We start from the raw sequence: 26,114 nt of genomic DNA on the forward strand, positions 1-26,114 counted from the left end.
TATTGATGTTTCCATTAGAATGTGAGCTCCTTGAGGGCAGTATGTTTTTTTCCATCTGTTTTGTTCACTGCTATATTCATAGTACTGAAACCATGCCTGGCACATAGGCGGTGTTCAGTAAATACTTGTTCCATTAATAAATGCATAATTATTACCAGTAAATATAATTTTTTGAACATTGTATTGTGGTAACCTAATCCTAGTAACTGGGTAAGCCTGAAAGTAGTAGCGTTTGTTTCTGTGAAAAGTCCATAAATAAGATTTCTGACTAAAATGGACTTTCCAATTAGTTTTATTACAAGTTCTACACAAATACATTGTTTTGTTATACCTTACCATGATACCTGCCATTTTTATGTTTCTTTTTCTAGCTATTTTGTTTGAATGTGTGCATACAGTCTATTCTATTTATCCTAAATCGGAATTACTTGAGAAGGCTGCCAAGTGCATTGGAAAATTTGTTCTGTCACCTAAAATAAATCTAAAATATTTAGGTAAGATGATTGGTTCTTTTGACAGAAATTACAGAGATAGCTTTTGAAATTTGCTGTGTATTTGTTTCAATTCACTTTGTATAATGTGTCTTTGTTTCTAGGACTGAAGGCTCTTACCTATGTTATCCAACAGGATCCTACTCTGGCTCTTCAACACCAGATGACAATAATTGAATGTTTAGATCATCTTGATCCCATTATTAAAAGAGAGGTAAACTGGTATTTTGAATAGTATATGTGAAGTGTTAAAATTTTTAAAAATTTTGTTGGCATTGTGTAGAGAGATTAAAGTGGTGGGCAGTGTGTATGTTTGCTCGTGTGTATATTTTAACTTTTGGATGTATTTAATCCTTTTTTTGTTTTCTATTTTGAGACAGAATCTCACTCTGTCACCCAGGCTGTAGTGCAGTGGCATGATCTCAGCTCACTGCAACTTCCACCTCCTGGGTTCAAGTGATTCTCGTGCCTCAGCCTCCTGAGTAGCTGGGATTATAGGTGTGTGCCACCAGGCGTGGCTAATTTTTGTGTTTTTAGTAGAAACGGGGTTTCACCATATTGGCCAGGCCGATCCTGAAATCCTGACCTCAAGTGATCTGCCTGCCTTGGCCTCCCAAAGTGCTGGGATTACAGGTGTGAGCCACTGTGCCCAGCTTATTTATTTTTACTAAAGTTTAAGTAACTTTTCTAAAAAGTACTATGTCAGTGTCCACAGGAATGTCTTTAAATTATGAGTTGAAGGAATTAGGTCCAGTCATCTGTGTGGGTTCATTAATATAATTTCGATCTGAGCATCATACCAATAGGAGACCTGAATTCTGGTCCCAGGTCTTCCTATTAGTACAATTTCCTGTTATTGTACAATTTAAGATGCAGTTGATGTTAATTAATGATTTCTCATTGTTCTCTTTTATATCTATAAAATTAATTAATTTCCTACCAAATAGATAGAAGTATTGAAAGAATTAATGAAGATATTCATAAAATGATTTGAACTTCTTGGAAGGAAAGGATTAATAATATCATCATCATATATGTCTGTATATTATATATAACATATACATAGCATATACTATATGTTATATATATTACTTTTGTATATTACATTTTTATATATATAATTATATATATCACTTATAATAATAATATACTTCTTTCCAACTTTTTCTTTTTGTAAATTTGCTTCAATGTCTACTTGGGTGTCTATATAAATATTCCTTTTAATTCTTATGGAAGAAATCATTCAATATCTTTATTTCAAATGGTATATGGGACCTAGTTAAGAGTAAAAAATTCTATTTATAAAAATAGCAAAGATTTAAAAATATTTTTTAAAAAAATTTTAGATTCAGGGGATACATGTGTGGGTTTATTACATGGACATTTTATGTAGTGCTGAGATTTGGGCGTCTATTGAACCCATCACCCAAATAGTGAACATAGTACTGGGTAGGTAGTTTTTCAACTCATTCCTTTCCCCTCCTGCCCTCCCTGCCTGCTTGTGGAGTCCCCAGTGTCTATTGTTTCATCATTACATCCATGTGTACCCATTGTTTAGCTCCCATTTATAAGTGAGAACAAGTGCTATTTGATTTTCTGTTTTTGCATTAATTCACTTAGGATAATGGCTTCCAGCTGCATCCATGTTGCTGCAAAGGACATGATTACATTCTTAAAAAAAGAGAATCTACTAAATACTAAACATCTAAATATCTTAAAAGCAGTGAGCTAAGAATAGGAGAGTTTATTGAGAGAACACTATTACATTAAACAACTATAATTTTTGAAGATTACAAATTTTAAATTTTAAAAGGCATTTGAAACACATTTTTTAAAAAATTTGCCTTCATATATATTTATTTATTTCATATTTTTAGTAGTCTGAAAATTGTTACATGCCTTGGATCTGGGCAGTTTGCAGATGTACTAATTTCTGCGTGTAGACATCCTAGAAAAATAAGAAGGCTCGAAGAGACAGTAACAAATAATTATACAGCCGTTCTGCTTTAACAGATACAGAGCATGCATTTCCTTTGTATAGTTGAGTACTAAGTTGAACAAAGTTGACTTAGGTACAGTTTTCTCTTATTGCTATTTGGTAGTCCCCACTTATTTATGGAAATATGTTCTAATACACCCATTGGATGCCTGAAACCATAGATAGTATTGAACCATGTATATATTTATATATTTTCAATCTGATAACCAAGATGGCTACTTTATGACTAATGGGCTGGTAGCATATACAGTGTGAATACAAAGGGATGATTCATGTCCCAGATGGAGTAGGATGGTGCAAGATTTTATCATGCTACTCAGAAAGGCATGCAATTTAAAACTTATGAATTATTGATTTCTGGAATTTTCCATTTAATATTTTTTAGATTGTTTGACTGTGGGTAACTGAAGCCATGGGAAGCAAAACCACAGATAGGGGGTTTATAATATTATTGTATTTCATAATTATCCTTTCACTTAAAAATCAGAGTCAAAGGGAAAATAGGTGACTTTTAAAATTATGAAGGTTGATCTGTTTGGTCCCTTACCTGCAGTGAGAAAAGTGATTTGAATTCTTTGAGGAGTTACTGAGTATCCTTGGTGCCCAAAGATGGCACTAAAGTACTGTCTCTTCAATGCTGTTGTCACTTCTAACCTCTATCAAATGATACGGCGAGAACTTTGGTCCTTGGATGTTCAGTGATCTGTAGCTTGGGGTAGGATTCCCTTTTACCAGGTTTTATTACCTCTGTCATATACAGGAGGAGAGAAGGTGAGAGGGAGCTACCAAGTCTGAATAGAAAAGACCTCTGGCAATACAGTTTGTAACACTATACCCCATTCAGTTCTGGAAATGCCATATTTCATGGTCTTAGAATAGGAAATAAATTTGATGTATGTTATCTAAAACTATATAACATAATTTGGAGTTCACAGGGAGCATGTCTGAAGCAGCTCCATAAGTTGAAAGCTATTGTTGGGGTGACCTATGTATTTTTAGATTTAAGTGGTGTTACACATTAACTAAAACAGTTAAAAAAAAAAAAATCAGGCAGTGGACAGAACTCACAGCGAAGAGCTCATGGAGTCCGGCCAGAAGAGCAACCAAGATGAGGATGAAGATACTGAGCCAGAATCTGGACAATTATGTCTGTGAAACCAAGTTGGACTTACAGAGAGTTCTAAGAAACTATGATCCTACCTTACATCCTTTTGAGGTCCCATGAGAATATGTAAGAGCTTTAAATGCTACCAAAATGGAATGAGTATTTGCAAAACCATTCCTTGCTTTGCTGGATGGTCACCAAGATGGAGTCAGTTGCTTGGCAAAGCATCCAAAGAACCTGGCTACTGTCCTTTCTGGGGCGTGTGATGGAGAGGTTAGAATTTGGAACCTGACTCAACAGAAATGTATCCGTACAATACAAGCACATGAAGGCTTTGTATAAGGAATACGTACTCACTTTTGTGGGACTTCTTTTTTCACCGTTGGTGGTGACAAAACTGTGAAACAATGGAAAATGGATGGGCCAGGCTATGGAGATGAGGAAGAACCATTACCTACAACATTAGGAAAGACAGTGTATACTGGGGTTTATCATCACTGTAAAGAAGCTGTTTTTGCCACATGTGGACAGCAAGTAGACATTTGGGATGAATAAAGAACTAATCCTGTATGTTCAATGACCTGGGGATTTGACAGTGTAAGTAGTGTTAAATTTAACCCAATCGAGACATTTCTCTTGGGAAGTTTGTGCGTCTGACAGGAATATAGTACTGTATGACATGAGGCAAGCTATTCCTTTGAAAAAGGTTATATTAGATATGAGAACAAATACAGTTTGTTGGAACCCTATGGAAGCTTTCATTTTTACGGCAGCAAATGAAGACTATAACTTACATACTTTTGATATGTGTGCACCGAACACTCCTGTAATGTTCCATATGGATCATGTATCTGCAGTGCTTGACATGGATTACCCTCCCACTGGGAAAGAGTTTGTGTCTGCTAGTTTCGATAAAGCTATTTGTATCTTTCCTATAGACAACAGTTGAAGCAGGGAGGTATATCACACAAAGCGAATGCAACATGTTATCTGTGTAAAATGGACTTCTGACAGCAAGTATATTATGTGTGGATCTGATGAAATGAACATTTGCCTGTGGAAAGCTAATGCTTCTGAAAAATTTGGTGTGCTTACATCATGAGAAAAAGCAGCTAAGGATTATAACTAGAAATTGAAGGAGAAATTTCAGCATCATCCTCATATAAAATGTATAGCTTGTCATTGACATCTACCAAAATCTATCTACAGCCAGATTCAGGAACAGCGCATCATGAAAGAAGCTCGTCGAAGAAAGGAAGTGAATCGTATTAAACACAGCAAGCCTGGATCTGTGCCAATTGTGTCAGAGAAGAAGAAACACGTAGGGGCAGTTGTAAAATAATTGGTATTCCTAACAATCCTGATGTACAATTATTTGTTACTTTTGATTTGAGAACTCTACAAATTAAAGTGCTGGGACTAGATTAATTGCGTACATTTTAGTTACATGTGTAGAGCTTTATTGTTGCTCCTTTTAGCTACCCTGAAAAATGATCCTTAAAGGTGGCCTAGTTGATAAAGACTATCTAACTGTTTTATCCTTAATCTGCATTCTTTTATTGAAGAATACAGTATTTGCAACTAACTCATTTTTCCTGTTTTAATTACAGATATACTCTGTATATTCTCTCTGATCTATTATTGTAGACACTGCACATTCAAATTGACATTTAAGACCCAACGTCTCTTATGTTATCTTTAACATTACTTTGAATAATAATTACAATGATGTTTCTTCCTATGATTCCACATAACATTTAGAAGAATGTCAACTTTTTATAACTGAATGTATTTCTAGTGCTTTACTTATATTTGGCTTTTCGACTCTTACAAAACAATCAGTCTGCATTTATATAACTTTTATAAATATTATTATAATTTGGGTCAAGTTAAGATAATAAAACTTCCTTTCAGCGTTGAAAAAAAAATCTTTCAAAATATGTTATCCTTTCTGCTTTAAGTCCTGGCTGTAAGGATTGAAAAATTAGAACCCTAAATATATTGAGCAAGTTTGACAAATATGTGGAAATTATCTTGCAGCTAATATTGCTGATCCTAAAACACCAATAAATGATGCTTTCTCAGTATTTCTCATATTGATTTCTGAGACTTATATTTTTGAAACCTTAATCTAGAGCTGTGGCAAGCCATGCAAATGGGAGCTTACTCTGGTATTGGTCTTCCTTCATCTTATTTGAAGCAGCAAGAGGTATATTCCTCAGCACTTAGAAGGTAGCTGTAGCAGCTGGGCGCTGTGGCTCACACCTGTAATCCCAGCACTTTGGGAGGCCGAGGTGGGCGGATCACCTGAGGTCAGGAGTTCGAGACCAGCCTGGCCAACATGGTGAAACCCGATCTCTACTAAAAATACAAAAATTAGCCAGGCTTGGTGGCACGCTGAGATCCTCCCACTGCACTGTAGCCTGGGCTACAGAGTGAGACTCCATCTCAAGAAAAAAAAGAAAAGAAAAGAAAGAAAGTAGCTACAGGCCAGGCACAGTGGCTCATGCCTGTAATCCCAACACTTGGGGAGGCCAAGGTGGGAGGATCACTTGAGCCCAGGAGTTCAAGAGCAGCCTGGGCAACATGGTCGAACTCCATCTCTATAAAATATCAAAAAATTAGCTGGGCATGGTGGCACGTCCTGTAGTCCCACCTATTTGGAAGGCTGAGGTGGGAGGATTGCTTGAGCCCAGGAGGTGGAGGTTGCATTGAGCTGAGATTGTACCACTGCACTACAGCCTGGATGACAGAGCAAGACCCTGTCTCAAAAAAAAAAAAAAAAAAAGTAGCTATAAAACAGTTCTTCCTTGATGACTGAGATTTTGAACCTAGGCTTTGAAGCATTTGAGCCACCAGTCTTTGTCCATCCAAACAAAACCTGTTTGCCTTCAATTACCTAACCCACTCAAGTGGTGTCTTCTGTTGTTTGGGAAATAGTCTGCTGTCTTCTGTAGCATGGGAAATAGTTTCCAAGACTAGATTTATACACACATACATACACTTGCATATATATACACCCATAGCTGTAGGTAATATATATTTAAGGGCTGTTATGTTTTTAGAAAATATATATCTATTGTATTTTAACTTTTTAGTCTCTAAGTGTTCTGTCATGTAGAGATGTCAGGTTGTGATTATCTCAGTAGAAAGCTTATAGACATTGGAATTGATCATAATTCATTTTTTGATGATAGTTTTACCTTTCTTAAGCTTTTCATTGAAATTTGCATTTCTTACCTGTTAACTGACTACCCAGTAGATCTCCATAAAAGTAGAAGAATCAACTGTATGGTCAACCTTTATGTTACTGTACTCATTGGTGTTATGCATAGTTTTATAATATTGTTTTTAATTTTTCTTCTTTAAATAGACTCTGGAACTTCTTTACAGAATTACTAATGCACAGAATATAACAGTTATTGTCCAGAAAATGCTTGAATATTTACATCAGAGCAAAGAAGAGTATGTCATCGTCAATTTGGTCGGCAAAATAGCAGAGCTGGCTGAGAAATATCCTTTTATTTCGACCATGAGTCTTAAAATAGTTATGCAGTGACTTTAAGATGATTGGTATAGATATGGTCACTTGCAAGTTGAGTTCAGAGACCTAGCAATACTTTTTATTCCTGATTTTCAAGCCTCTCTTGTCAGAAAAAGGGATTTGTGTAGACCTCTTAGGAGATGGCTTTTTTTTTTTTTTTTTGCTGGTTTCTTTTATTCATGTAGTCCAGTATTTTGAGCAGGAAGATAGAGGAACCTTTATCCTCTTTATTCCTCTTTCAGTCCTGCCTCGTCTCTACTTCTATCTTGATTTCTTTTCTGAGTAAAAGTTCTTGCTTTTTGGGGAAAGTGGAGGGTGTGTGGGAGTGGTCAGGATGCTAAAGCTTATCCTTTATTGTTTTAAGCTGGAAATTGTCACAATTAAGTAGTTGGGAACTCTATTAACATGTTACTCTTCTTCATGTTTGTTTCTTAAAAGTCAGAAGAACTTTACAGATCATAAGGATATTCCATTCATTAAAAAATGTTACTGTTTAGGCCGGGCGCAGTGGCTCATGCCTGTAATCCCAGCACTTTGGGAGGCTGAGGCAGGCGGATCACCTGAGGTCGGGAGTTTGAGACCAGCCTGACCAACATGGAGAAACCCTGTCTCTACTAAAAATACAAAATTAGCCGGGTGTGGTGGCGCATGCCTGTAATCCCAGCTACTAGGGAGGCTGAGGCAGAAGAATCGCTTGAACCTGGGAGGCGGAGGTTGCAGTGAGCTGAGATTGCACCATTGCACTCCAGCCTGGGCAACAAGAGCGAAACTCCGTCTCAAAAAAAAAAAAAAAAAAGTTACTGTTTAATTATAAAAAAGAGTGAGTGAATGCTGTTAATGAAATTATATTGGAAATTGCTTAAGTGTAGTTTTGTCCTAGTCAGTGCTGTAGCTCTGGCTAGCAGAATGATAGAACTTTAGAACTGATGAGGAACAGATTAGAAAAGAGACTAAACACCTGTAATCACAGCACTTTGGGAGGCAGAGGCGGGAGGATTGCCTGAGCTCAGGAGTTTGCGACCAGCCTGGGCAACACAGTGAAACCCTGTCTCTACTAAAACACAAAAAAATTTAGCCGGGCATGGTGGTGTGCACCTGTAGTCCCAGATACTCGGGAGGCTGAGGCAGGAGAATTGCTTGAACCCAGGAGGCGGAGGTCACAGTGAACCAAGATCGCACCACTGCCCTCCAGGCTTGGCAACAGAGCAAGATTCTGCCTCAAAAAAAAAAAAAAAAAAAAGGAAAAAAAGAAAAGATGCTAAACAATTTGTTCAAGTAGACGTACAACAATATTTAGCTTCTTTGAAGTGAATTCTTTGAAGAATATAATTTTCCATTATTTGCATCTAGTTAGCTGGTTTGTTTCTTTCAGTTATTTCACATTTATTTATTGGATGACCGTTTTGTGCAAGTGTGGTGCCAAAGTGACATAAACTCAGTTTATTAAGTTTATTAAATAAGCTTCTACTGAGTACCTATTTTACATAAAACTGGGGTACAGAACAATTTATGGCAGAGGTTAAAGGTAAAACTGCCATACTAGGATGAATTGGGGTTATTTTTTAAAAGATTGCTACAGAAGGGTAATTTTAATAAGTAGCATTTGGAAGTGTACTTGTTCTTAACACTGTGGACACATATGCTCCTGATAATGCATGGTTTATTCAGACAATGAATGCTGTGTTTTCAGTAGGAGGAGATGTAATGCATCCTGATATTCCCAATAACTTTCTGAGACTACTAGCGGAAGGTTGGTAGACTATTATATTCTGTAAAGTAAACATTTTAAAGTTAAATGTTTTTATTACAGAGTCCTTAGATAAGTTTGTGGAAATTAAAATGGTGTATCAATTTCTTTGTAGGTTTTGATGATGAAACAGAAGATCAGCAATTAAGACTCTATGCAGTTCAGTCTTATCTCACCTTACTGGATATGGAAAATGTGTTCTATCCACAGAGATTTCTTCAAGTTATGAGTTGGGTGAGCAAAGTACCTTAAATCATAAATTTTTATAACATTTTTAATACAAACCAAATGTTAACATATTTTCTTCAGAAACCATTCGCTTTACTCAGCTAACTCCTTCAGCTGTCAGTTTTTCAAATGGCCACCATCTGTCACTTAACTACTTACTTTGTGTTTTCTCTCTGCCATCTCACTTGTTTGGTCTTCTAAATATAGGTATTTACTTGTCTGTTTGTGTTTACAATGTTTTTGTTGTGTTTTTTATATGCATCCGTGTTTGAATATTTGAATACTCATTTATCTCTACTATATTAGTTTTCTTTTTTAAAAAATTATAACCAGTAAATTATCTTTATTTTAACCAAATAGAAGGAGGTTCATCTTTAAGAGGCATTTTCAAGGTACCAGGCACAGTGCTGAATACTTACATTATTAACTTCTTTTCTTCTTCTTTTTTATTTTATTTTATTTTTTAAGTTCTAGGGTACCTGTGCAGGATGTGTAGGTTTGTTACATAGGTAAACGTGTGCCATGGTGTTTTTTGCTGCACCTATTAACACATCACCTAGGTATTAAGACTAGTACACAATAGCTCTTTTTCCTAAAGCTCTCCAGCCCCACCACCCTCCCTGATAGGCGCTTGTGTGTGTTGTTCCCCTCCGTGTGTCCTGTGTTCTCATTGTTCAACTCCCACTTATAAGTGAGAACATGCGGTATTTGGTTTTCTGTTCCTGCATTAGTTTGCTAAGAATAATGGCTTCCAGCTTCATCCATGTCTCTGCAAAGGACATGATCTTGTTCCTTTTTATGGCTGTATAGTATTCCATGGTGTATATGTACTACATTTTCTTTATCCAGTCTATCATTGATAGGCTATCTGTGCTATATTAGTTTTCTTATGCTGCATAACAATGTTACCACAAACTTAGTGGCTTAAGACAATACAAATTCATTATCTCATAGTTTCTGTGGGTCGAGAGTCCAGGTATGGCTTAGCTGGGTTCTCTGCTTAGGGTCTCACAGGGTTGCAGTCAAGGTGTTGGCTAGGGCTACTGTCTCACCTGAAGCTTGACTTTCGAGCTCGTGTGGTTGTTGGCAGAATTCATTTTCTCGTGGCTGAGTTTTTGTGACTGAGGGTTTCGCTTGCATCCTGTCAACTGTAGGCTGTCCTTAGCTGCTAGAGCTGCTTTCAGTTTCTTGCCATGTGGCCTCCCAACAGGGCCGCCTGCTTCATCAAAGCCAGTAGTGGAGATCAGTTTTTTTTCAAGACAGAGGTCACAATTTTGTGTAATGTAATCACATGTAATTGCATACAGGTCATTACCTTTATGTATTCTTTCTTGTGCATATAGGTGAGTGTTTCTTTAGGGGAGATTTAGAGAAGTGATATGGTATGCACATTTTAATATTTTATAGAATTGCCAAATGTTAGCATGTTAGCTTAAATTTTCCCCAGATTTTTACTTAAAAATTTTTCTTTTCTCATCTGCAGAAAAGTTAAAAGACTAAGATAATGAAATATACTTTTAGTTTAGTTTTTTCAGTTAATTTTCTTTTCTTTTTTTTTTTTTTTTGAGACAGAGTCTTTCTCTGTCACCCAGACTGGAGTGCAGTGGCGTGATCTCGGCTCACTGTAACCTCTGCCTCCTGGGTTCAAGCAATTCTCCTGTCTTGGCATCCCGAGTTGCTGGGATTACAGGCACACGCCACTGCTTCTGGCTAATTTTTGTATTTTTAGCAGAGATGGGGTTTTGCCATGTTGGCCAGGCTGGTCTCGAACTCTCGACCTCAGGTCATCCACCTGCCTCAGCCTCCCGAAGTGCTGGGATTACAGGTGTGAGCCACCTCACCCGGCCCAGTTAAATATTTTTAAGTACATTTGTTTTACTGTATCTGCATCTATAGGTATATCTAGGTCTACCTATATACAGTTTGTTTTGCTGAGCTGTTTAGAATTGAATTGCAGACACTGTGACACTTCACTCCTAAAACCTCAACATGAATCTTCTATGAATGACATAAGTATAAAACTGTTGTCATACCCAAGAAGTGTAAAGACACTGGGCGCGGTGGCTCATGCCTGTAATCCCAGCACTTTGGTACGCCGAGGTGGGTGGATCACGAGGTCAGGAGATCGAGACCATCCTGGCTAACATGGTAACACCCCAACTCTACTAAAAATACAAAAAATTAGCCAGGCATGGTGGCACGCACCTGTAGTCCCAGCTACTCGGGAGGCTGAGGCAGGAGAATCGCTTGAACTCAGGAGGCGGAGGTTGCAGTGAACCAAGATCACGCCACTGCACTCCAGCCTGGGCGACACAGCAAGACTCCATCTCAAAAAAAAAAAAAAAAAAGAAGTGTACAGTAATTCGTTAATATCACCCGCTATACTGTCCATACTCTGATTTATGGAGTTGTACCAAAAAATGTCTCTTAGGGCTATTATTCTCCTCCTTTCAATCCCAGATCCAGTTGAGGATCACAAATTGCCTTTACTTATGTCTCTTTATCCTTTTTTAATTTATAATGAACCCCACTTTCTTTTGGTTTTTATGACTGATTTTTTTGTTTGTTTTGGATGACTACTGTTAACTTATAGAATGTCCTACATTCTGGATATCTAATTATTTTTGTTCAGGTTAAACATTTTTAGTGAGAATACTACATAGGCAATGTTGTGTATTTCCTACTGCATCATATCAGGATATATATAATATCAGTTTGTCCACTTATTGGTGATTGTAAGTTTATAAGTTTGGGTTAAGATGGTGGCCTGGTGCAGTGGTTCGTTCCTGTCATCCCAGCACTTTGGGAGGTGGGAGGATTGCTTGAAGCCAGAGTTTGAGATCAGCTTGGGCAACAAAGTGAGACCTAGTCTCTACCAAAGGGAGGAAAAAAAAGATGGTGACCTCCAGATCTTTGCATTATAAAGGTATCTTTCCTTTTTGTAATTTATAACTAATTTGTGAGGTGATTCTATGAGGCTGTGCAAATATCTTTTCCTCAGCTATCTTCAATGGCTTTAGTGTTGATTATCCTTCCTGAATTGATTATTGGTTTTTGTGGCCATTAGTTTTTTTTTGTCTATGAACGTGGCATGTCACTCCACTTAATTTAGATTGTCTTTTATTTCTTTCTACAGCATACAGGTCATGTACAGTCAGCCCCCTTATCTGTAGTTTTGCTTTCTGCAGTTTCAGTTACCTGTGGCCAGTCATGGTCTGAAAATACGAAATGGAAAATTCCAGAAATCAACAATTTATAAGTTTTAAATTATGTGCTGTCCTGAGTAGCATGATGAAATCTTGAGCCATCCTGCTTCATCCTGCTCTGCCCCAGCTGGGACCTGAATCATTCCTTTGTCCAGTGTATCCATGCTGTATACACTACCTGCCTGTTAGTCACTTAGTAGCTGTCTAGGTTTTCAGATGAACTGTAGCATTATTGCAGTGCTTATATTGTAGTAAACCTTTATTTACTTAATCATGGCCCCACAGCACAAGAGTTGCGATGCTGGCAATTTGGATATGCCAAAGAGAAGCTATAAAAATGGTTCCTTTAAGTGAAAAGGTGAAAGTTCTTGACTTAATGAGGAAAGAAAAACATCATATGCTGAGGATGTAAAGTTCTACAGTAAGAAGGGAAATTGCCTCTGTGAAATGGTGAAGAAGGAAAAAAAAAATCCTGTTTTGCTGTCATACCTTAAATTACAAAAGTTATGGTCACAGTGCGTGATGAGATCTTAGTTAAGATGGAAAAGGCATTAAATTTGTGAGTGGAAGACGTGATCAGAAGCATGTTCCAATTGATGGCAGTTGGGTTCAGTACTATTTTCGGATTCAGGCATCCACAGGGAGTCCTGAAACCAATCCCCTTTAGATGCAGAGGGCCAAATGTATATACAAATACAATAGATTTTGTATTTCGATCTTGTATCCTACAGTCTTGCTGAACTAACTTAATAGTTCTAGGAGTGTTCTTGTAGATTTCTTGAGACTTTGTTAAGAATTTTATCTAGTGTCATGAGGGCTATTGGTCTGTCGTTTTCATTTTTGTGGTATTCCAGTTTTGGTATCAAAGTAATACTAGTTTCATAAAATGACTTGGGAATGTGCCCTCCTATTTTCTGGAAGAGTTTGCATAAAATTGCTGTTAATTCTGCTTTAAAAATTTGGTGGAATTTTCCAGTGAAACCATCTGGACTTGTAGATTTTTGGGGGAGTTATTAAATTATAAATTCAGTTTTCTTAAAGAAAAATCTCAACTGAATTTTCATTCAATAGTTCAGTTTGTTGTTGTTGTTTTTCCCCCCCTTGGGACTTATCTTTGAGTCATGGATTATTCAGAAGAGTATTGTTTAGTTTCTGAGTGTTTAGAAAATTTTCTGTTATCTTTCTGTTACTGATTTCTAGTTTGCTTTCATTGTGATTAGAGAAAATACTATGTATGATTTCAGTTCTTTCAAATTCGAGGTTTGTTTTACGGTTCAAGGCACAGTCTATCTTGGTATATGTTCTGTGTTTGCTTGAAAAGTTACTTTAAGTTCTAGGGTACATGTGCACAACGTTCAGGTTTGTTACATGTGTATACATGTGCCATGTTGATGTGCTGCACCCATTAACTCGTCATTTACATTAGGTATATCTCCTAATGCTATCCCTCCACCGTCCCCCTACCCCACAACAGGCCCCAGTGTGTGATATTCCCCTTCCTGTTCCAAGAGTTCTCATTGTTCAATTCCCACCTATGAGTGAGAACATGTGGTGTTTGGTTTTCTGTCCTTGCGATAGTTTGCTGAGAATGATGGTTTCCAGCTTCATCCATGTCCCTACAAAGGACGCGAACTCATCCTTTTTATGGCTGCATAGTATTCCATGGTGTATATGTGCCACATTTTCTTAATCCAGTCTATCATTGATGGACATTTGGGTTGGTTCCAAGTCTTTGCTATTGTGAATAAACATACGTGTGCATGTGTCTTTATAGCAGCATGATTTATAATCCTTTGGGTATATACCCAGTAATGGGATGGCTGGATCAAATGGTATTTCTAGTTCTAGATCCTTGAGGAATCGCCACACTGTCTTCCACAATGGTTGAACTAGTTTACAGTCCCACCGACAGTGTGAAAGTATTCCTATTTCTCCACATTCTTTCCAGCACCTGTTGTTTCCTGACTTTTTAATGATCACCATTCTAACTGGTGTGAGATGGTATCTCATTGTGGTTTTGATTAGCATTTCTCTGATGGCTGGTGATGATCTATTTTGCTTTTTCTGGGTGTTGTGTTCTATAAAGTCTGTTGTGATGGTGTTGTTGAGTTCTTCTGTATCCTTGCTGATTCTTGGTCTAGTCCTATTAATTGTTGAGAGAAGGGTATTGACATCTTCAGTTCTGTGGCCTATACTGACACTATGAGGGGGTGGCTTGCTGAACAGTGGGGAAAATCCTGACTCCATCAGGCTTCCACTGACACACTCCCATCAGAGAAAGGCAGGGACACTGTATTTCTCCTCGGTAGAGGTGAGGTGCAGGCTCCCTGCCTAGTCTCCACTGACACTGCAGGGGAGTAGGCCTCTCTACAGCTCAGTGGGGATGAAAGTCCTGACTCCCCACTCAGTCTTCTCAGTTGCCACCCTGCTGGGGAATTTGGGGTACCTCTTGCAGCCTGGTAAGGGTAGAAGTCTTGATTCTCCACTCTGCCTTTGCTGGTGTGGGTGGGGCTGCAGATTTTTCTGTGTGGTATTTGGCTGGAGTAGGAGGGTTATTGTCTGAAACTTTTCTGTCCTCTTGGCTTATTGACTAGAGGGCAGGCTACTCTTGGGGCTTTTTGTCTGTGCCCATTGGCATTTCCAGGTTCTGGCTCTCCACATCCAGTCTGAGGTAAATGAGACAACAGATAATGTGCTGTATGTTTTATATGTAATATCAAGGGTTTTTAGGTATACTTAGTAGGAAGAATAGGGATAAATACATTTTCTCCATCTTCCCAGAAGCAGACATCCATTACCATTGATTTTTGAACTGGGACTTATGTTACCTGTTCTTCTGGAGCTACCTTCCATTTTTTATAAAACCACCCTAAAAATTATCATACTGTTTAAGGATTGAACTCATTTAGTCCTATTTCTTTTTCCTTCTCTTCTCTTCCTTCTTACTAGCTATACATTTTCCCTTGCTTATCACCCAGCCTCCTTTTCTTGCTGGTGCCGATATTATACCAAAGACATGAAAGTATTCCATAAACACCATTTAGGAAAGTGTATTAGTCCATTCTCACACTGCTATGAAGAAATATCCGAGACTGGGTAATTTATAAAGAAAAGAGGTTTAGTTGACTCACAGTTCCACATGGCTGGGGAGGCCTCAGGAAACTTAAAATCAAGGCAGAAGGCACCTCTTTACAGGGCGGCAGGAGAGAGAATGAAGCCGAGTGAAAGGGGAAGCCCTTCATAAAACCATCAGATCTCATGAGAACTCACTATCACAAGAGCAGCATGGGGGAAACTGCCCCCATGATTCAGTTATTTCCACCTGGTCCTGCCCTTGACATGTGGGGGATTATTACAATTCAAGGTGAGATTTGGGTGGGAGCACAGAGCCAACCATATCAGAGAGATTTCATACTTCCTGAATTATCAGTTTATTAATGATTCTGAAACAGGAAATTCCCCTTGACCCCTTTGTGGGCTTTGAGACGGGTGCTTCACTTACTCATCCTGTAGCTCTCAACCCCTCGCGGGAGGGTGAGCATGCAGGTGAGCGGGTGCAGGAGCCAGAGTGAGTGCTTTTGGGCTCTGGCAGGAGCAAAACTCTGTATGGGCCCCATGGCAGCATCTAGTGGGGAGTACCCGCGACTCCTGAAGCCCCATTGAGCATGTTACAGTGCTCTTTTAGCTCTGTCATCAGCAGACGGCTTAAGTGTTAACAGCTCAGTGGGCCCTTTTGTATCTGCACTCACTCCTGAGCTCTCATCTGGTTTCCAGGAAAAATGAGGTCACACAAATGAATTGAAGGATGATAAATGCAGGGGATTTTGTTGCCAGTGAAAGTGGCTCTTGGCAGGAAGGGGAGCTGACAGGCGGACTGGGGCGGTGAAGGTAATGTTCTCCAGAAGTCCAGCCGTCTCTGGCTGGATTCTTCTTTGAAGTTACGCTGTCAAGCTGTCCCTCTGAAGTAAAGCCGCTTCTCTCTGACATCCAGCTGCTTCTTCCTCTATGCTGGCTGAGTCTGGGGTCTTTATAGGCACAGGATGGGGCAGGGCAGGGCAGGGCCATGGGTGGTTTAGGAAAAGGCAACATTTGAATGGGAAAATAGGGATATAAGTTCTCACTTTGGGCCATGGTCTCAGGCTTTCTGGCTTGCGGGTGGGGCTTCTCCAGGGACCCCACCCTTTTCTGCCTAGAATTCCTCTGCCTCTTGTCCCTATCCGTTCTTTCACTTACAGGATTGTATGTCACCTAAGTTAGATGTGTGACATAGACAGGCGTTTCTTTTTTTTTTTTTTTTTTTTTTTTTTTGAGACAGAGTCTTGTTCTGTTGCCCAGCCTGGAGTGCAGTGGCATGATCTCAGCTCACTGCAACATCTGCCTCCCAGGTTCAAGCAGTTCTCCTGCCTCAGCCTCCTGAGTAGCTGAGACTATAGGCGTGTGCCACCACACCTAGCTAATTTTTTTATTTTTATTAGAGATGCGGTTTCACCATGTTGGCCAGGCTGGTTTCAAACTCCTCAGGTGATCCACCCGCCTCGGCCTCCCAAAGTGCTGGGATTACAGGTGTTAGCCACCATGCCTGGCCAATAAGTGTTTCTTAAAGTCTCTTCTGTGGAATGTCTACATCAGAATCAGCTGATGCATATTCAAATGTATATCCTTGGGGACCACAGACATACTAAATCATAATATCTGGGGGTGGAGCCTAGAAATCTGTATTTTTAATGAAACACCTTAAGTGCCTCTTACTACGTGTAGTAAGAACCATCATTACATGAGAACCATCAATAAGTGCTTACTGGAAAATAATAACAGGATGTGATAGTGCTTATAAAAACCAACAACCAACTCCAGAAGTTCAGAAACTTGTAAAGGTATGCTGCTTTATATATTGTTAATGACAATGATGGGGAAAGCCATTTTGAATTATTGGTATAATTTTGAACCTAAAATATACAGTTGTATCTTTAATAATTTTTTCACCATGAGAGGATGTTTAATCTACTTTAAATTCACTCTAGCAGTAGGTACTTTCTTTAGATTTTAGTATAGTCTACTGTATAACTTGATATTTCTATATAAATATCTCTTTGTTTTATTTACAGGTATTAGGGGAATATTCCTACCTCTTAGATAAGGAAATGCCAGAGGAAGTTATAGCTAAGCTCTACAAGTTACTTATGAATGACTCTGTGTCTTCAGAAACAAAAGCCTGGTTAATTGCTGCTGTGACCAAATTGACATCTCAGGCGCACTCTTCTAATACAGTTGAGAGATTAATCCATGAATTTACCATATCTTTGGATACTTGTATGAGACAACATGCATTTGAATTAAAACATTTGCATGAGAATGTGGAACTTATGAAGAGCTTGCTTCCAGTTGACAGGAGTTGTGAAGACTTGGTGGTAAGACATTGGTGTTCCATCTTTTTAAAAATTGCGTTGTCATTAAACAGAGTAATTATTGCATTTGTGACATATCAGGAATATATCAAAATGTGGTTTCTGTAGCATTTAAGGTGAACGTTGGAGTTCCTTCTCACATTAGTATGACAGGGAATCTGAAAGCTCCCAGCACTTTGGGAGGCTGAGGTGGGTGGATCACCTGAGGTTGGGAGTTTGAGACCAGCCTGACCAACGTGGAGAAACCCCATCTCTACTAAAAGTGCAAAATTAGCTGGGCATGGTGGTACATGCCTGTAATCCCAGCTACTTGGGAGACTGAGGCAGGAGAATTGCTTGAACCTGGGAGGCAGAGGTTGCGGTGAGCTGAGATTGCACCATTGCACTCCAGCCTGGGCAACAAGAATGAAACTCTGTCTCAAAAAAAAAAAAAAAAAAGATTCAATCTAAAAAGGTCTTCACCAAAGCACATTATAGTCAGACTGACAAAAGTCAAATTACAAAGAGAGAATTCTAAAAACAGCAAGAGAAAAGTATCAAGTCACACATATAAGAGTATTCCTATCAGACTAATAGTGGATTTCTTAGCAGAAACCTTATTTTATAGGCAAGGAGAAAATGGGAAGATATACTCAAAGTGCTGGAAAAAAAACCCCCAAAAACTGTCAGATAAGTAAGTATACTAACTGAGATAATTCATCCCCACTAGACCAACCCTAAAAGAAATGTTTGAGGGAGTCTTACATCTGGGAGTGAAAAGATATCTACCAATGTGAAAACACATGAAAGTATAAAAGTCACTGGTAAGGCAGATACACAAATGAGAAACAGAAAGGAATCAAATATTATCATCACACACACAAAATCCATCCAGCTAAACAATGAAAAAGGAAGAAAGGAAAAAATGTATAAAACAATCAACAAAATGACAGTAGTAAGTCCTCACCTATCCATAACAACCTTTAATGAAAACAGTTTAAATTCCTCAATTAAAATATATAGGCTGGCTGAATAGATAACAAAATAAGATCCAGCTATATGCTGCCTATAAGAAACTCACTCACCTGTAAAGACACACAGACTGAAAGTGAAGGGATAAATAAAAATAACCATGCAAACAGAAACCAAAAGCATGCAAGAGTAGCTAATGTTATATCAGACAAAATGGACTTGGAAAAAAAATATAAAGGAGACAAGAAATGTCATTATATAATGATGAAGGGATCAATTTACCAAGGGCATATAACATTTGTAAATACATATGCACCCAACACTGAAGCAAATATATATAAAGTAAATATTATTAAAGCTCAAGAGAGAGGTAGAACCCCATACAGTCATAGTTGGAAACCTTGACACATCACTTTCAGAATAAGACAGATCATCTAGACCGAAAATCAACAAAGAAGCATCAAACTTAATTTTCAGTCTAGACCAAATGGACCTAACAGATATTTACAGAACATTTTATTCAACAGCTGCAGAATACACATTCTTCTCATCAACACATGGAACATTCTCCAGGACAGACCATATGTTAGGCCACAAAAAAGTCTCAACAAATTTGAAAAAATTAAAATCATAGCAAGTACCTTCTCAGGCTGCATGTGATAAAACTAGAAATCAATAATAAAAGGTACTTTGGAAACTGAACAAATATATGAAAATCAAAACAGCATATTTCTGAGTGATGATTAGGTCAGTGAAGAAATTAAGAAGGAAATAAAAAAATTTCTTGAATCTAATAAAAATGGAAATTCAAACACAACTTACCAAAACCTATGTAATATGGCAAAAACAGTGCTAAGAGGGAAGTTTATAGCAATAAACACATACATCAGAAAAGTAGAAGGATTTCAAACAAACAACCTTATGATGCACCTCAAGGGACTAGAAAGGAAGAACAAACCAAACTCAACATTAGTAGAAGGAAATAAATAGTAAAGATCAGACCAGAAATAAACAAAATGGAGACATAAAAAAGATACAAAAAAAAAAATCAATGAGACAAAAAGTTGGTTATTTTGAACAATAAAAAAAATTGATAAACTGCTAGCTACACTAATCAAGAAAGAGAAAAGATTCAAATAAGTAAAACCAGAAACAAAAAAGTAGACATTATAATGGCTACCACAGAAATATAAATGATTATTAGAGACAATTATAAACAACTGTACACTAACAAACTGGAAAACCTGATGGAAATGAATAAATTCCTAGACACATCTACCAAGATTGCACAAGGAAGAAATAGAAAACCTGAATGAATAATGACATTGAATCAGTAATAGTAAGTCTCCCAACAGAGAAAAGCTTACAAGATGGCTTTACAAATGAATTCTGGCAAATTTATAAAGAAGAACTAGCACCAACTCTTCTTAAACTAGTCCAAAAAAATCGAAGAGGAGGACATTCTTCCTAACTCATTTTATATGGCCAGCATTACCCTGATACCAAAACTAGACAAGGACACAACAGCAATAACAAACTACAAGCCAGTATCCCAGATGAACATAGATGCAAAAATTCTCAACAGAATACTAGAAAACTGAATCCAATAACACACCAAAAAGATAATACACTATGATCAAGTGGAATTTTCCCAGAAATGCAAGGATGGTTGAACATACACAAATCAATAAATGTGATACTTCACATTAACGGAATAAAGGACAAAAACCATATGATCATCTCAATAGATGCAGAGAATTCATTTGGTAGAATCCAACATCCTATCATGATAAAAACGCACAAGAAAAAGCATAGAAAAAAAATACTCAACATCATAAAGCCCATATATGACAAACCCAAAGCCAATATTGCAATGAATAAGAAAAAACTGAAGGCACTTCCTCTAAGAATTGGAAAAAGGCAAGGATGCCCACTTTCATCACTCCTATTCAACATAGTACCGGAAGTCCTAGCCAGAGCAATCAGGTAAAAGAAAGAAATAAAGGGATCTAAACTGGAAAAGAGGAAGTCAAATTGTCCCTTTTTGCAGATGACATGATCTTATATATAGAAAAACCTAAAGACTTGAACAAAAAGTTCTTAGAACCAATAAAAGAATTCAGTAAAGATCCAGGATACAAAAATCAACATACAAAAATCAGTAGCATTTCTATACACCAAGCCAGAAAAAAAAAAAAAAAAAATCAAGAAAGTAATGCCATTTACAATAGCTACAAAGTAAATAAATACAATACAATACAATACAATACTTGGAATAAATTTAACAAGGGAGGTGGAAGACCTCTACAAGGAAAACTTCAAAAGGCTGATAAAAGAAACTGAAGAGGATACAAACAAATGGAAATATATCCCATGCTCATGGATCACATGAATATTGTTAAAATGCCCATACTACTCAAAGCAATCTACGGATTCAATGTACTATCAAAATACCAATGACAGTCTTCACAGAAATAGAAAAAACAACCCTAAAATTTGTAGAGAACCATGAGACTCTGAATAGCCAATACAATACTAAGCAAAAAGAACAAAGCTGGAGGCATCACACTACCCAATTTCAAAATATACTACAAAGCTGTAGTAACCAAAACAACATGGTATTGGTATAAAGAAAGACATACACACCAATGGAACAGAGGGAACCCAGAAAAAAAATCCGTGTATTTACGACTAACTGATTTTCGGTCAAAGTGCCAAGAATGTATATTGGGGAAATGACACCCTCTTCAATAGTGTTGAAAAGCCTTGATATCAGCATGCAGAATAATGAAACGAGATCCCTATCTCTCACCATATAAAAAAATCAACCCACAATGAATTAAAGAATTTAATGTAAGATCCAAAACTATAAAACTACTAGAAGAAAACTTAGAGGAAATGCTTTAGCACATTGGTTGAGGCAAAGATTTATGGCTAAGACTTCAAAAGCACAGGCAAAAAAGACAAAAATGACAAATGGGACTGTATTAAGGTCAAAAGCTTATGCACAGCAAACGATACAATCAATAGAGTGAAGAAACAATCTGTAGACTGGGGAAAAATATTTACAAACAAGGGACTAATATCCAGAATATATAAGGAACTCAATTCAACAGCAAAAAAAAAAAAAAAAAAAAAAAAAATCCCATTTAAAGGTGGGCAAAGGTCATCAACAGGCATTTCTTAAAAGAAGATACACAAATGGCCAACAGGTAAACAAAAAAATGCTCAACATCGCTAATCATCAGGGAGATGTAAATCAAAGCCACCATGAGATATTATTTCAGTTACAATGGCTGTTATCAAGGAGACAAAAAATAACAAATGTTGCCAAGGATGCAGAAAAAAGGAAACTCATGCACTGTTAGTAGGAATGTAAATTAAGATAGCCATTATAGAAAACAGCACGGAGAGTTTTCAAAAAACCAAAAATTGTTTCAAAAAAAACAACCCAGCAATCCCACCCCTGGGTATTTATCCAATGGAAAGGAAATCATTATTTCAAAGGTATACCTGCACCCCCATGTTCACTGCAGTACTATTCACAATAGCCAAAATGTGGAATCAACCTAAGTGTCCACCAGTGGACACATGGATAAGGAAAATGTGGTATGTATACACAATGGAATACTATTCAGCCAAATAATATCCCAGCAACATATATGGGACTTATTTCACTATGAAGTAAAATAAGCATGGCACAGAAAGTCAAATATTACATGTTCTTATGCATATGTGGAAGTCAAAAATGTGCATCTTATGGAGGTAGAGAATAAAGAAGCTGGGAAGGGTCGGGGGGCAGGGAAGAAGAATGGTTGGTTAATGGTTAGTAACATACCTAGATAAGAGGAGTAAGTTCTAGTGTTTGATGGCACAGTAGGGTGACTATAGTTAGTAATAATTGTATAGTATTTGTATATTTCAAAATAAAGAGAAGATTTGAAATGTTCCCAACACAAATGATCAATGTTAGAGGTGATGGATATCCTAAATACTCTGATTTACGTATTACACATTCTATGCATGTATCAAAGAATCATATGTACGCCAGATATGTATGTCTTTTAAAATCAACAAATAAGAGAAATTACTCAATTATTCTGTATTAAAAGAGACTGTCACAGGATATAAATATCTTCACTGCAGTTTTCCAGTAGAGACACTCTTATTCCTATTTAGAATCAGTACTGGATTACAGGCGTGAGCCACCACTCCTGGCCAGGTTGAATCTCTTTGAGGCGCTTTGAGCTTCCTGCATGTGGATATCTGTATCTCTTGCAAGACTTGGGAAGTTTTTAGCTGTTATTTTTCAATTAGGTTTTCTGTGCCTTCACCCATTTTGTCTTTAAACTCTCAAAATTCAAATATTTGTTTGCTTTATGTTGTCTCATATGTCATGTATGCTTTCTTTGTTTTATTTATTTATTTTTGTCTGGTTTATTTCAAAGACATGTCTTCAAATTTGGAGTCTCAGTCTATTGTTGAAGCTCTTGGTTATACTTTTTATTTCATTCATTGAATTCTTCAGTTCTACGAGTTCTGTTTGTTTCTTATTTATGATGTCTACCTCTTGAATTTCTCATTCAGATCATGAATTGTTTTCTTGATTTATTTTTGTTTTGTTTATCTGTGTTCTCTTGTATCTTTTGAGTTTCCTTAAGATCATTATTTTGATTTTTTTTTCAAGCATTTTATATATTTCCTTTTTTTGGGATCTGTCACTGGAGAGTTATTGTGTTCCTTTGGAGGTTTTGTTTCTTTGCTTTTTTATTTTTCTTGTGTCCTCACATTGACATATGTGTATCTGGTATCATAGCAGTTGGTTCTAAGTTTATGGATTCCTTTTAGTAGGGAAAGACCTCTCCCTGTAGATGTATCTGTGGTGTTGGTTAATAAGGTGCTTGGGCTTTGATTCTGGATGGGCACAGTAGTATATTTTCCAGATGATTTCTTCAACTGTAATCATAATCAGTGATGTCTGTGAGTTCCTCAGTGGTGATATGGTTTGGATCTCCTGCCCAAATCTCAAGTTGAATTGTAATCCCCAGCGTTGGAGGTAGGGCCTGGTGGGAGTTGTTTGGGTTATGAAGGCAGATACCTCATGGCTCGGTGCTGTCCTCGTGATAGAGAGTGAGTTCTTGAGAGATCTGGTTATTGTAAAGTATAACACCTCCCCCTACCACACACACACACACACACACACACACACACACACACACACTGGACTTTCCCTTTCGCTCCTGCTTTCACCATGTGATGTGCTTGCTTCTGCTTTACCTTCCTCCATAAGTAAAAGCTTCTGAGGCCTTACAAGAGCTGAACAGATGCCGGTATCATGCTTCTCGTACAGCCTGCAGATCCGCAAGCCAATGAAACCTATTTTTTTTTCTTATAAATTACCCAGTCTCAAGTGTTTCTTTATAGCAGTGCAAGAACGGACTAATAGAATGGCTTAGGCTGTGGTTGTTAGTGGAGGCTGTAGAAAGGCTTTGCTGAGGATAGAACATTAGGTGAGTTGATCCTTGTTCACCACTGGTAGCAATGGTTGGCTGGGCATAATGGTTGTCAGATCCCTGGGCAGTGTGTATGGGTCCTGGCAGTGGCAGGATTGGGTGTGCCAGTCCTTGGGCCTTCAAAGATGGCATGTGCACATGCCGGTGGTGGCAACAGTGGGGTGCACACAAATTAATTTTTAGTAGCGATTCATGAATCGGGCAATATCTCATTAGTATTATTCCACATTTTCTCCTTGATTTGTGTTAGCTTACTGGTTTGTTATAAACTATATTGCAGAGGATACAGAGGAAGGAGATGCATAGGGCAAGCTATGGAGGAAGGTTTTCGGAGCTTTTATACTCTCCGTGGCCATACCACTTTTCAGGAACCTCCACATGTTTGGCTATCTTCTTTTAATCTTCTTTGAAATTCTGTGTCATTTTATTCTTCCTCTATTTGAGAATCCAAAAAAGTGGTTTTCCCTTTTATTTTGTCAATCTACTTGTTAAAGTCTTCACCATTTTGGAGCTTGATCATCCACCTTTTAGTTTCACACCTACTTTTTGCCACCACCCCTTTTAACCCAAAGTTCTCACTTAATACTCACTCTCTTTATTTCGTATCATGATCTCCCTCAGGTGTAAATTAGAAAACTTTATTTATTTTTTTTTTTTTGAGACGGAGTCTTGCTCTGCCACCCAGGCTGGAGTGTAGTGGCATGATCTTGGCTGACTGCAACCTCTGCCTCCCGGGTTCAAGTGATTCTTCTGCCTCAGCTTCCTGAGTAGCTGGGACTACAGGTGCGCGCCACCACGCCTGGCTAATTTTTTCTGTAATTTTAGTATAGACAGGGTGTCACCATATTGGCCAGGCTGGTCTCAAACTCCTGACCTAGTGATCCACCCACCTTGGCCTCCCAAAGTGTTGGGATTACAGACGCGAGCCACCGCACCTGGTCTAGAAAACTTTCAAAGGTAATTAGAATTACTCATATTAGCTGAGAAAGAGAAAATAAAGGGTATTATTTCCACTAATTTTGACTCAGATTTTCATGACTTGTATTCATTTTGAACATTTCTTCATTAGTTCTTTCAGTAGTTCCTCAAGGGCAGAGGCCTTGTTTTAGTATTTGGTGGGCATTCCAGAGATGTTTATTGAAATGATGAATGAATATGCTACACACAGTATTATATTAGGGAGTAACTACACTTCCCTTTTCCTCCAATAAAAAATAATGATGTTGACATAGCCTCAGCCTCGTCTTAAGAATCTTTTTTTTTTTTTTTTTTTTGAGATGAAGTTTCACTCTTGTCACCCAGGCTGGAGTGCAATGGTACGATCTCGGCTCACTGCAACTTCCTCCTCCCAGGTTTCAAGTGATTCTCCTGTCTCAGCCTCCCGAGTAGCTGGGATTACAGTCACCCACCACCATGCCTGGCTCATTTTTGTATTTTAGTAGAGACAAGGTTTCACCATGTTGGTCAGGCTGGTTTCGAACTCCTGACCTCAGGTGATCCACCCGCCTCGGCCTCCCAGAGTGCTGGGATTACAGGCGTGAGCCACCACGCGTGGCCTAAGAATCTTATTTAAGTGAAACCTTTCCAGATTCAGAGAGTGAGGTGCCATTTTTATGTTTGATAATTATTTGCTATTCTAAATTATCTGAGCTATTTGTATATACTTGCTAAATCAGGAGAGGCAAGTCTTTGGTTTCTGAGGTCATCACTGCTCTCTCCACTTGTTTATCTATCATTTTTGTTCATCTCCTTCTTTTCTCCTTTCCCTGTCATTCTTTCTTCATCTCTTATCATTTATTCATTAAAAATTATTCTCCTAACACTTTTCCTGGTGAAATTAAGTAATTTTCCATAGATTTGTGAAAAAGCATTTTCAGTTTATATTAGGATAGTTAAATCAAAGGCACTGTGGGAGGCTGAATAAT

At 37.8% G+C, this 26,114-nt stretch overlaps 1 protein-coding gene and 1 pseudogene across 7 annotated transcripts in view; both read left to right on the plus strand.

Moving 5' to 3' along the window:
- AP4E1 (adaptor related protein complex 4 subunit epsilon 1) overlaps positions 1-26,114 on the plus strand; it is a 98,272-nt gene that overhangs the window by 33,488 nt on the left and 38,670 nt on the right. For all 7 annotated transcript variants that reach the window (XR_010151687.1, XM_009429123.5, XM_001169245.6 and 4 more), the window contains 6 exons: positions 372-494; positions 596-705; positions 6,969-7,108; positions 8,777-8,889; positions 9,002-9,120; positions 17,426-17,728. Coding sequence is in view for 6 of the 7 variants with exons in the window: in XM_009429123.5 (XP_009427398.1) it covers positions 372-494; positions 596-705; positions 6,969-7,108; positions 8,777-8,889; positions 9,002-9,120; positions 17,426-17,728 (908 nt within the window). In the remaining variant the exon portion in view is untranslated. The remainder of the gene's footprint in view (positions 1-371; positions 495-595; positions 706-6,968; positions 7,109-8,776; positions 8,890-9,001; positions 9,121-17,425; positions 17,729-26,114) is intronic.
- Positions 3,464-5,032, plus strand: LOC134808527 (DDB1- and CUL4-associated factor 13-like; annotated as a pseudogene).

This window comes from Pan troglodytes, chromosome 16, assembly GCF_028858775.2.
Source record: "Pan troglodytes isolate AG18354 chromosome 16, NHGRI_mPanTro3-v2.0_pri, whole genome shotgun sequence".
In the NCBI taxonomy this organism is placed as follows: domain Eukaryota; kingdom Metazoa; phylum Chordata; class Mammalia; order Primates; family Hominidae; genus Pan; species Pan troglodytes.